Source organism: Diorhabda sublineata, chromosome 2, assembly GCF_026230105.1.
Source record: "Diorhabda sublineata isolate icDioSubl1.1 chromosome 2, icDioSubl1.1, whole genome shotgun sequence".
Taxonomy (NCBI): domain Eukaryota; kingdom Metazoa; phylum Arthropoda; class Insecta; order Coleoptera; family Chrysomelidae; genus Diorhabda; species Diorhabda sublineata.
The window spans coordinates 19,953,006-19,965,628 of record NC_079475.1 but is presented as its reverse complement, the minus strand read 5'-3'; the positions used below and the strand labels follow the sequence as shown (position 1 = coordinate 19,965,628).

Here is a 12,623-nt window from a genome sequence, read left to right as displayed (position 1 = left end):
TATGTCTCATTTCTTTTCTATATATGAAATATTTTTTGAAGAACATCGTTTCTAATAATTCCTTGTATCAAATCAATTCGTTTTTGGTACGGATATTACATAATCTACTTTAGACTACCTCCAAAGATTATATAGGTGAACATAGGTAAACAGCACCTAGATTTATAACAGGAAATTATGTTCTCCTTTTAAATCGTATCAAATATTTATAATCCTTGAAAATAGTGTCAATAGATGGACGTTAAAAATATAATCTCATGAATTTTTTCAATCAATTTTGTACGTGAAGCGAACATAATGTTTTCTCCAATAGTTTTTCGAATAAAAATACTTTTATTTTGCCTATTATTTAATCAATGTAAGTGCACTTCATCTATTAATTTCTAAAAAGTAAGGCTAGATTTTAGTTTTTTTAACGTGTATTTGTAAGAAATTGAAATTATTGAATGCTGCGTTAGAATGTATTATAACTCCTGCGAACTGGTTTCCTTTCCTTACTGAAACAATCTTCAATACAAAGATGGTGATTGATTAAAATGAAATACGATATATATCACACTATAACACATAAAGATAACAAAAACCAATTATTTTGTATTAATTTTTATTGGAAACTTCCTACACTGCTTAATTTTTCTTCATAAATTATTATTGAATTGAATCACATTCAACTAATACTTCTTTTTTATATATCCCAATTTGAGTCGTATCTTGTGTAATTTGCTTCGAAACGATTCTTCACACTCGTCATAATTGAAATCTTCATAGAACCGTTGATGAATTTTTGGTGTATGATAATTTAAATTTCTGGTTTTTTACATCCTTCTCTTTGTGATTTAATTGACTGTCCATTGACACAATTTTAATTTTGAGGTACTTGTTGGCAGCCATCAGTTTTGAACATTTTCAGTGGGATTTGTGAATATGAAAAAAATTGGTAACTGTTATTTTATACAATAGTTTTATTTGAAAGGCATTAGCCCAACAAATATAAAAGCTGGACTAGATTCCACTCTGGGTGAGACTGATCTTTCGTTATCCATAGTAAAATATTGGGTAGCAGAATTTAAATGAGGCCGTACGATATGTGAGCTAGCAGACATAGTAGGCATTCTCAAAAGTGCGGTACATCGTATATTAACTCGAAATTTGGACATTAGAAAACTGTGAGCAAGGTGGGTATCGCGTTTGGTTACAATGGAACAAAAACATTGTCGTTAAGATTTTTCTATCAACTGTTTGGCAATGTTTCATAAAAATAAAGGCCGTACAACCTGCGAAGACTAGCATCGTAGTGGTAAACCAAGAGCAATACTGGAAATCGTCGACTGAAAGTGCACGAGCTAGCAGGGTTTTCAAAAATTGCGGTACATGGCATTTTGACTGATGGGTTACAAGTTTATACAATGGCAAAATGAATTATTTTCTGTTCGCAGACTTGAAAAAATGGCTCGATGGTTAAATTCAGTTAATGGCTATTTTGAGAAACTTGACGATTCTTCTTGTTCAGTCTATATTCTGTAATTTTCCTTAGTTTTTCCATTCTTTCAATGTGTTCAAAACATTTTATTCTTTTTGCTTCTATTATATTTACTATATACTCATTTTCTAATATTTTCTTAATTTCATAGTTCATAAGTTCTCTGTACCCATTATTTCCGACTTTCACTGGTCCTGGAGTTTCCTAATTATTATCCTCTCATATATTCTTAGACCAAAAACAAGGTCCATATTTTTTGGTATCATAGATTCCGCGGCGTATGTCAATACTTGTGTTATAGCAGTCTTGTAGACTCTTAATTTGGTTACTCGGCTTATTCTCTTGCTTCCATTATGATTTATTGTCCTCCATTATGATGATCTTGCTTTGTTTTGTCTCATTTTTTGTGTCATTTTTGTTGCTTATTATTGTTCCTAAGTACTTAACGGTGACGACTATTTTGATAATATCGTCATTTATCTTTACTGTTTCTTGTTTCTTGTTTGTGAGCTTCCTTTTTTTAAACTTACATATATTTTTCATTTTTCCCTCTTTCACCTGATCCCCTTACGATTTTTTCTAATGTGACTTCAAGACTTTTTCGGTTCCTTGCTATAGGAGTTAAATCACCAGCTTATTATGCTATTATTTGTTTTGATTTATTAATGATACTTCCATCAATATTACATTCCCTTATTATGCATGTTAAACAATACCGCGGAGAGTCCATCAGGTTACCTTTCATCAGCATTTATTTCTAATTCCTCAGATGATCATTGTTTTGTCATTTCGCTTCGCATAGAATTTAGCATAGTTATTTTCTCCAATCCTATTAAATTTTGGGGTACTTGTAGGTTTTCCTTGTCCTTCTCTTCAGACCATCGAATGCTTGTTTGAAGTCGATGATTAGCATTACGCACACACTCCCTTAAATAGTATAATTCATCAAGTTTCATTAGTGTTAATTTTTGTTTCATGAATGTTTTTAAATTATTGATAAGCATACGGCTTCTTCAACGAAAAATTTCGCGTTCAACACTTTAAAGTTGAATCGAAAACTGACCATAATGGACTAAGCCTTTTAAATTTCACAACATTGAGAAACAATAACAACAGATGAGCCTTCAATATCGATTGTGAAGGTGGTGACGGAGCGTCGTGCCTAAAAATTCTTAAGGTCAAGTACCAAACTAGAAACTGTAATGGAATTGTTATATTGCAACATCTTTATACGACAACAAACGTATTTTACTACATGGACCCAATAATAACCGAAATAGCATTGCCGTAGACGGAATTTTTATATTGCACATTTCTTTTGCGAGGAATTAGATAGCACAACTAATTGCCGTGCTTTTTTGTCCATCTAAGGTAATTTTTTCCTGCCCCTTCTTTGTTTTTGTTTCATTTTTCTTGATGTCAACCCAATGCTGCTAAATCTATTTTAATTTTGGAAACAGCTCACTAATTCAAGTGTACGATGTTGATTGATGACACACCTAGTTGTGGCCATTAACTGACTAAATCGATGAGAATGATGAAAAAATTCGAAATCTTATGTTCACAGACTGTCGACTAACAATCGATCAACTATTAGTGAGTAGCTCAGATCAGAGAATTTCAATTTGGAATGACTAACAATCCGGAAAAAGATTGTGTTGGAACAAAACTGATGAGTCATATTGCTATGGCTATGGCCAAAAATCAAAGTAACAATCAAGTCAAAGGAATATCAACACAATGCTGATTTTCTTTTGTGATACAAAAGACGTAGATCTTGCAGAGTTTATTGCCCAAGTCGGAATACCAATCAATTATTTAGTTTTCAATTTCTTTGACTTATTGTATATTTTTATGAGTTCTTTCTTGGGTTTAAGTCGATTGAAATGATGTTAAAAGTGTTATTTATACATTTTAATGACGACTTGGTCTTTTCTTTGGACATTTTTCAAAACTAAAAGTAATTATATTGTGAAATATACAAAACAAAGAATAAAAATTACATCTAACTTACCCAAAGTGTAATTCGTCAATGTATATTGCACTAAATTTAAAAACATTTTTTTTTTCAATTAAAAACTATATGTGATATTTATTACTTAAATAATGTAATTATCTAAAAATCACCCCCCAGCTCCCATCGACTTGGGGTTGTGGGGGTAAAAAAGAAAAGTGTACTGAACATAAAAAATATCATTCCAGCCATCATCATGCCTTGTTAAAAAATTAGAGAGGGTTAAAGAATAAAAATTTGACATTTTCGGAATTACGTATGTTAACAAATTATAAATTTTATTTGAAAATATATAAACAAAAAATTCAGCTAAATAGTGAAAATAATTTGTGAAAAATACATGAAATTAATTCAGTGGAATTTTAAACAAATATAAATGTTAATTGACGTAACCATAAGTAATTATTATTTTATCACAGAAACATTGAAGATTCAACAATTTTTTATTGTAGAATAGAGTAAAAAAAGGATCGAGGGGTGGGGAATGAGGGGTTGTATTAAAAGAGCACGGAAAGATGTTGTATAAATATTGTTCTTGAGTAGAACATAACCTAACTTAACCTAACCTTACCTAACCTAACCTTACCTAACCTGACCGACAGTTAATTCCACATTCCATATATTATAATCACTTCCCTCTAACACCTCCCACAACCCCAAGTCGATAGGGGGTGGGGAATAATTTTAAGATAATTACCTAAATAATCACTATAAAGACAGCACAATTAAAATACAGTGAATATTTATATTGACGGAATGAATGTGTGCCATTGTAACGCCAACCAGTGATATAGTCTAACAGTAAGGCTACACAAGTTGCAATTCAAATCAATGGTACATAAATGGTATATCTGCATATATAATGTTTAGATCCATTGCCTTGTAATTTATCTCTCCACTTCTTTCGGTCCCTTGCTTTTCCTCTCCAGTTCTCTCGAAGGTCTTTTTCCGCTAGTTCCCTCCACCGTTTTCTAGGTCTACCTCTTTTCCGCTTGCGCTCTGGTATCTTTCATGCAACTCGGTTCAAGAGTCTGTCTTCTTTCATTCGTTATAAGTGGCACAGCCATTGTACCTCTTGTTTTTATAAAGGCGCTGATTGATGACTCATTGAAAAGTATGTAAATTATTTGGTTCGATCTTCTGTCCCATCGTCTACTTTCTTCCAAAAATTCATCTTATTATTTTTTTCTCCCAGCTTTCCAGTTTCTGTTTATTTTTATTCGTCATTACCCAAGTATGTCAGCGTATGTCAGGGTGGGTTTAAAAATTGTTTCATAAATTCGAACTTTCGTAGATATGGCTGCCTGTAGATACCTACAGCTGTTACTTTCGGCAATTCTTAGTTCGATTTCTTTTTCTTCTTAGCTTTTATTATCCCATCATGTTTATGACGTAATACACTCATACATACAACTATCGCCGTTCAATAGTTATTGCCACGCAGCTCCACGTACCTTACTTACCCGATCTTGTTCCGTGTAACTTTTTCGTGTATCCACGCACTAAAAGAAACATGCCAGGTTATCTATTCCACAACTAAATAATTCGAACAATGGAAACACCTATGGATTAAATGTATTTAGCTGTTATAGAGAGTATTTTGGAGGATATAACGTTGTTTTGTAAAAAAAATATTTACACAATGGAGCTGGAATCTATACTAAAATTTAACTCAATTTTCACTCGAACTCACCATAACTAATTCGTCAGTTTCATTTAATAAGATTTAATTAGGTATAAGTGTCCCTCAACTGTGGTCATCTTCTATTTCTAATGAAAATATTTGTTATTAGTATTGTTGAATAATTTTTCACGACTTCTCTATTTAATTTTCAGCTTTGTCATTGGAATGTTTCACTTGCAGTTCTCAGACGAATTTAAACAGCGATATGTACAGTAGATGTGAATACGTGGATTATTCATATTATGACAAGTCCAACTTATCGCATTGCCCTTCTCCAAATGTTTGTGCCAAATACATAGTAGAACGTGAGTATTTCCAATATTTAGATCAGGGGTAGACAAAGCGGCGCCACGGGCGCCATGGCGCCCTCGATCGATTTTTAATGCGCTCTCGCTGGACTAATGTAAATGTATAATAGCCAGAGCGATTTACTTACTTTTTCAAATAGACCACGCCTAGACCATGCATTTAAAACTACAAAGTAATCCGAAATAATTATTTTCTTCCAAAACCCTTCAAGGATAAATGTTAAAAAAAGAATATATTATTTTAACGATGAATGTGTATTTGTTTGTTGTGTAATAATAGTATTGCCATTTCCAAGAAAAGTAATATTGAACGACATTTTAAGACTGTTCATACCATTTTTGATAGTGACTATCCAATGAACTCTGAAATTAGAAGAAAAAAAATAATTTCTTTAAAATCTTCAATAACTAGCAAAGTTTTTTACTAAACCACTGCAACAACATGAAGCAGCAACGATAGCGTCATATCGCATTTGCTAGCTAAGAATGAAAAACCATTTACAGATGAAGAATTAGTGAGAGAAGCCATGTTAGAAGCCGCTGATTCACTTTTTGAAGAATTTAAAAATAAAATGGAAATAGTTTCAGCTATAAACACGTTGCAATTATCAGCACGAACTGTTACTAGAAGAATTGAAGTAATTGCGGAGAATTTCGTGGCAGAATTACCAAATGATATGAAAAATTGTATTTTTTTTTCGTTACATATGGATGAATCGACAGACGTGACAAATATATCACAAATAGCAATTTGCGTGAAGATGGCATTTTCTGATTCTACAGCAAAAGAAGAATTTCTTAAAGTTCTGCCATTAAAAGGAAGCACTAGAGAAGAAGATATCTTTTCTACTTTCAAGAATAATATAACAGATGTAAAATTACTTGTACAAAAGTACATGAATTACAACAGACGGAGCACCAGCAAAAAAGTATTTATTGCCTTATGTAGACAGGATTCGTTATTCCCGAAATTTATTTCTTATCATTATCTTAGGAAATATTATGCGCAAAAACTATCGATTATCAACACGTATTCACGATAGTAACAAAAATTATTAATTCCATAAGATCGGGAGCTTGCTTAAATTACTTTTAGAAGATGAGGACGTTCAATTCACAGATCTTCATTTACATACTAAAGTGAGGTGGCTGAGCTGAGGTAAAAACGGTTTATCATGCTTTAGCCACAAATTATAAAGTTAGGATTGGTTAATCAACCTCGGGTTTCCGACAAGGGAAAAATCAACATATCGCTGACATGATTAGTGCACTAAATGCATTCAAATGCGAGTCTTTGTTCTCAAATATGAAATATGTGAAATCAAAATATCGAACAAAGCTTAATAACTCACATTTAGATAATGGTTTAATAACCGGGAACTCTAAATATATCCCCAATTATAAGAAACTATCTGAAAATATGGATACCCAAGTTTCACACTGAATTATGTACCATTGTGTATGACACCAACAAAACAAAGTTGTAAAAAATATGCGCCCTCGGTGATTTTCAAATTTAGTATTGTGCCCTTAAGGACAAACAGGTTGCTGACCCCTGAGCTAAATGATTACACATTATTTGTTCATCCTTGAATACACAGTGTCCTAACGAAAACATGACCAAGAATTTTTTGAAAATGTAAAGAACACATATGAATAATCAATATTAATGTCCCGAGTGCATGTCAAATTGTCGATAATTTAATTTTCTCGAGTGCGCGAATGCGCACGAGAGGAAATTATGAGACAATTTGACATGCACGAGAGGGCATTTTGGCAGACTATTTCCTGAGAAAAATTTAATTTAAAATAAACAATAATTGTTCCTTTTCTTAAAATATGAAATTAAAACCAAATGATGTTTATTTATCCTAGACGAAAATTTGGCACTAGTGCAAATTATCGATAATTTGCACTAGTGCAGTATTATCGCTGAAATTTGATCGTTGCTAGGTAAACATAAAATATTACAGCTTTTTGATTGGCTTAAATTTTTCGAAGGAAATAGTCGACATAATCTCATAAATTTCATCCTCATACTAGAATATTCGCTAGAAAACTAATTCGGATGAAATCGGCTGTTTTGCCAGAAAACATCGATGCTGTGCGTAAACTGATATGGCAAGATCATCATGTGTCATACCGTGAGATTGAGGCATTAGTACCACATTCATTCAAAATTGCATGCAAATCAAAATGAATTATTCGCGTTGGATATCGCTCAAAAAAAAGCTCGTGTCGATTGGTGCAATGAAATACTGAAAAAAATTCAAAAGAAGTTGTTACGACTTCTAAATTTTATATGGAAGCTAAACTTGGCAACGCTGCGACCACGAGGGCTCAGAAGAGAGACGGCAAAACCCAGGGCATTCAAGATATACACCACAAGAGTTGCAGACGTAAAATTTATAAAAATCTGTTTAAAGTATAATAATAATTCAATATCAATATATGAGATGCAAGGATAATATATGTGATTAAAGTTTTGCGTATACGAAATACAATAGTGTATCATTATTATTATAATAAAAGAAGAAAAGAACAAACACCGACACCTAAACAAACGTCTATAAGATCGTGATAGGTGACGAACCATAGATTTATTTGGTCGCCTATTTTTTCGGATTAAGTGGATATGTCGCCACCGTTCAATTAGAATAACGTAGAACGGTCATTTCTGAATGCTAAACCTGCTTTTTTTGCCAGAAGTGTTCGACAAAATTAGGAAATCGCAGAAGATGAATCATTCTCCACCACGGCAATGCGAGCTCTAACACATAAGCTCAAATAAAAACGTTTTTGAACAGTCAAAATAAAAGAATTGAAGGGTAATTCGGCGTATAGTCCTTGTTTGGCATCCAATGATTTCTTCAAATCATTCAAAAATAAATACGTTCTTAACATCTTTCTGTACCTGAAAAAACGGTAGATGAATTCAAATTACTCAATCGGAATGAAAAATATGCTCCGACAATTGGTTCAAATGCATGCAAAAGTTTATCTTATTTTAAATATATGTTAAAAAATAAAACTATTTCCAAATATAAATATTTGTTTTTATTTGTCTATCTTAAAGTTTAAGTAGCAATCCTCGTATAAGTTTCAATTAATTCTCAGTATACTTTCCTTCACAAAATTTTTGAGATTTTAATTCCTAGCTCATTTACTTTCTAATTAGTGTGGCAATGGAGTTTCGAAATGTTTAAACCGCATTCTAACAGTGTATCAAAGTCTTTAGAATCAATGATCATGTTATGTAAAAGCTATTTCAATAACTCTGGGTGGTTGATGATGGAATAATAAAAAATCCTCAATATGCCTCGTAATGTTTCCAAAACCTATTCACGTATAATTTTAGTATTGAAATTTTCTACTTCATTTTAGTTTGATTTCCATACCATATTTTAAATGCTCCAGCTGAAACGGTGGTATGCTCTAGGTTTACGTTGAAGTTTATGCTCCATGAACTGGAAAGTAATGGTTCAAGAATCCGCCTCGTTTGGTGCAGCTAAAAGTATAGCTAGCACATACCTGAGCAGTATATACGCACGACAAACTCTGAGAAGATGGATAGAAACACCAGGCATAAGACAAGCGAAGGTATACATAGATGGACATTCTGCTTTCCTTACTCATCAACTACTGTACTTAGATAGGCGCGAAATTCGACTGAGCACTGTCCTTCTAACCAGATACGCCATTTTCATACTATAGACATCATGTACGATCTGGAATACCGCTAGTGCATGGAGGAGGTAGAAACTACAGACCATGTTATCGCTAAATCCCCCTGATACAGGCGAGGTTATAACTTACCTCAACTTACAGTTTACTTAGTGACGTTAAACATTCAAGTCAAGGCGCTTAATCAACTTTTCAAAGGACATCATCCCTTGGTAGTTTTAAGTCGGGGACGACGCGCCTATCAAGAGGTTCATGTACGAAACGGTTCGTGTCTCCCCAATGTTTTAATCATGAACTAAATCAACTAACGGACTGATAATATAATTAAATAACAATATTATATTTATTTGTCATTTTTCTTGAACCTTTATTAGTCGAAGAAACGTCAAAATCGAATCCATCAATCTATAACAATATCAAACTATTAATACATCAGTTTGTCTATCTGTCAGTTTGTCAATCTATTAATTTATCAATTTATGAATCTGCCAATCTATACATATGTCAATATGTAAATAGAACAATCTACCAACCTATCATTGTGTACCCTATCACGTTATCAAACTATGAATCCATTGATCAATGAATATTTAATACTATTGATTCATTCATTAATCAGTGTGCGAATCTATAAATCTGTCATTATATGAATCTATATGCAATAAACCCATTATTCTATCAATATATAAATCAATTTATTAATCTGTCAGTCAATCAATCTATTGATTCGTTAATCTTTCGATGAATTAATCTATCAATTCTATATAAATCTATCAATAAACCAATTTTTGAAATATATCATTATATCAATCAATTAGTTTATCTGTCGATCTATTTATCTATAAATATATTAATTCATCAATTAATCTATCTGAAAATCTACCAATTTATCAATCTGTCAATCTATTAATTATCAATGTATGAATATATCAAAATGTCAATCTCTCAGTCCTTCCATCTACCAATTTATTATTCTATCAACGTATAAATCTGTATAATTCTATCGATTCAATCAATTTATCAATGTGAACTTACAAATCTTTCTAGTATGTATCTCTTTTTACTGTTTTAAATATATCTCATTGTTTTCGCAATTCACGTATTGGATCGAGGAAAATCTTACAAACGTTTAATTGTACTTTCTGTTTTAGATGACGGAGTAAAATGGGTACATAGAGCATGCCAACCAAGAGACATCTGTTCCTTCATTGCAGCAAGATATAACGACCCCAGAAATATCTTAATAGATTGTCAGACATGTTCAGATGAGAATGCGTGCAACTCAATTGGAAAAATCATACCATTTTCAATATTATTTCTGTTACCGTTATTTTTAGTTAAGCTTTGAGTGTGATAATCGTAAAAGTTATTGTTCAAATTCCTAAAAGTGTTTCTTATTTTAAGTATACACATTTTTTGTTCAATATTGATTTCTTACTGTTGAAAATCTGTCTTTTATGTGGGTTTTGGGTATTGGGTTTTTCATTATCACCGGAATTATTGCTTGAAGAAAAAAGAAGTTTGAATTATAGAAACAGAAAGAAATTCATACATCCATCGTGTGTAGACGTTGTGTGATTTCGTCTGAATATTATTAGCAAGCTATCAAACTTTCATTAGTGTTCTAATTTGAGAAAATACGAGAAAGTAATAGTTTTTATTTAAAGTAAGAATTTTTCTCAAGATATTACATGGAACCGAATATATAATTTTAACATTATACCATTTTTGAATTATCAAATGTTATTGTAAATAAGAAAGATCATGAATAAATTTGACTATTAAAATTAAAATGAATATGACTGATAATTGACATTTTTATGATGAAATTATTGGAATAGTTTGAAATAATCAAGAATAAGTCCAAATTTTTATCTGTCTTGCAGAAAATTATAAAAATTAGCATACAAAACAAAGTTTCGGATACGATAATGTACCCAAATAATCTTATACCATGTGACTTAAGCGTTTACGGAAAATGAATAATCCTTGTTCTTCATACCTCCCTCAAAAGTACGCATCTTTTGCACCTATTTCAAGACATATTGTTTAAAAATTGTTACAATTTGTAGACAAAAGCTTATAAAAACTAAAAAGCAAACATAAAATTAACTAAATAAAGATACAAATGAAATAAAATTTCAATATACAGAAGAAAGCCATAATGAATAACAAAATTATAGGTAATAGTAATATGTAATAATTAGTCCATAGCAAAATTAAACCAGTATGCAGCAAGTCCACAATTAAATATTATTATTAGAATAGAAGTCGTTTACAGAGTAGAAGTGACTTTCCAGTAAATATCCCTTCAAATTATTGCGAAATGCGGAAAAAGATAATATCGATTTAAGGCGGCAATATGTAACTCCCATTTCAAAGAATTGTCTACAATTTAATAAAAAAGACGGCAATGTATTTTTTTATGATAAAACTTTAGTCTTAGAAACTTTAAGACAGGGAAGATTAGAAACGCACCAATATTTAAGGGTGATTAGGTCACTGGATATGGTCCTATGAACTGCCGTGAGATTAGGGCTGCTACAAGAGAAACTAGTGTCGTCTGCAAATAGACATATTTTACCACTGATGTCTAGATATGCGATGTCGTTTATAAACAGAAAAAACAAAATAGAGCCTTGTACTCCACATTCTATTACCTTGCAAGATGACATCGTTTTATCAACCCTTACAAGCTGACTTCTGTTGGTAAGGTATGACTTAAACCATGCGATAGGAGTTCCCCTGAAACCGTAGTACTGCAATTTGATGATTAAAATATTATTATTAACATAATCGAAAGCATTAGAAAAATCGCAGAAAGTTTTTGCAATGGAGTAATGGCTGTTTAGACTGGAGTAAACATTATTTAGGATGGAGGATATAGCATCGTTTGTGCATTTGTTACTTAAAAACCCAAATTGATGGGTAGATAATCATTCTTAATTTAGTGCATAATTTTAATTTTGGCTGCATGAACCAAGTTTAAAAAGAGTTCATTTGTAACGTAAAATATTATGTGGAAGTAGTTTATGATGTAACTATTATAAAAGCTTAAATTTTTGCTCCTAATATCAGCGTTTCGTATCTGTATGTGAATGTGACTTGTGTCTGGAATTTTAGTTAATTAAGAACAAATAATTATAGTTATAGAATAGATATACATAAAAGACATGTTCAAGAATTGGAAATCACCGACGACGATCGTAAGGAACAGTCCAATTTATTATTTTAGAAACATTAGAAGAACATAAGTGTACTAAGAACATATTTTCATCCCAAGTCTTTAAAATGACTTGAAATGAAGCCCATGAAGTTTTTTCGAATTTCTTTTTCAACAAAAATTTGTTTGCATAACATACATAAAAAATAAATAATATATATAAAACTAATTTTCTGGATTCAAAGTATATTTGGTATTTAAAGGGTATTTCAGTTGAATAAGAACAAATA

General features: G+C 31.6%; 1 protein-coding gene across 1 annotated transcript; it reads left to right on the top strand.

The window, feature by feature from the left end:
• The first annotated feature begins 295 nt into the window (after window positions 1-295).
• LOC130453386 (uncharacterized) lies at window positions 296-10,649 on the top strand. Its single transcript, XM_056793095.1, has 3 exons — window positions 296-358; window positions 5,331-5,483; window positions 10,322-10,649. The coding sequence occupies exons 1-3, from the start codon at window positions 298-300 to the stop codon at window positions 10,516-10,518; spliced, it is 411 nt and encodes a 136-aa protein (XP_056649073.1). The 5' UTR covers window positions 296-297; the 3' UTR covers window positions 10,519-10,649.
• Window positions 10,650-12,623: the final 1,974 nt, after the last annotated feature.

Excerpts from the sequence above, each read along its gene's own strand:
- LOC130453386 (XM_056793095.1), top strand. The coding sequence starts at position 298 with ATGTTTTCTCCAATAGTTTTTCGAATAAAAATACTTTTATTTTGCCTA. Across the intron at positions 359-5,330 it reads TTGCCTATTATTTAATCAAT|CTTTGTCATTGGAATGTTTC; the intron begins GTAAGTGCACTT and ends TTTAATTTTCAG. Across the intron at positions 5,484-10,321 it reads TGCCAAATACATAGTAGAAC|ATGACGGAGTAAAATGGGTA; the intron begins GTGAGTATTTCC and ends TTTCTGTTTTAG.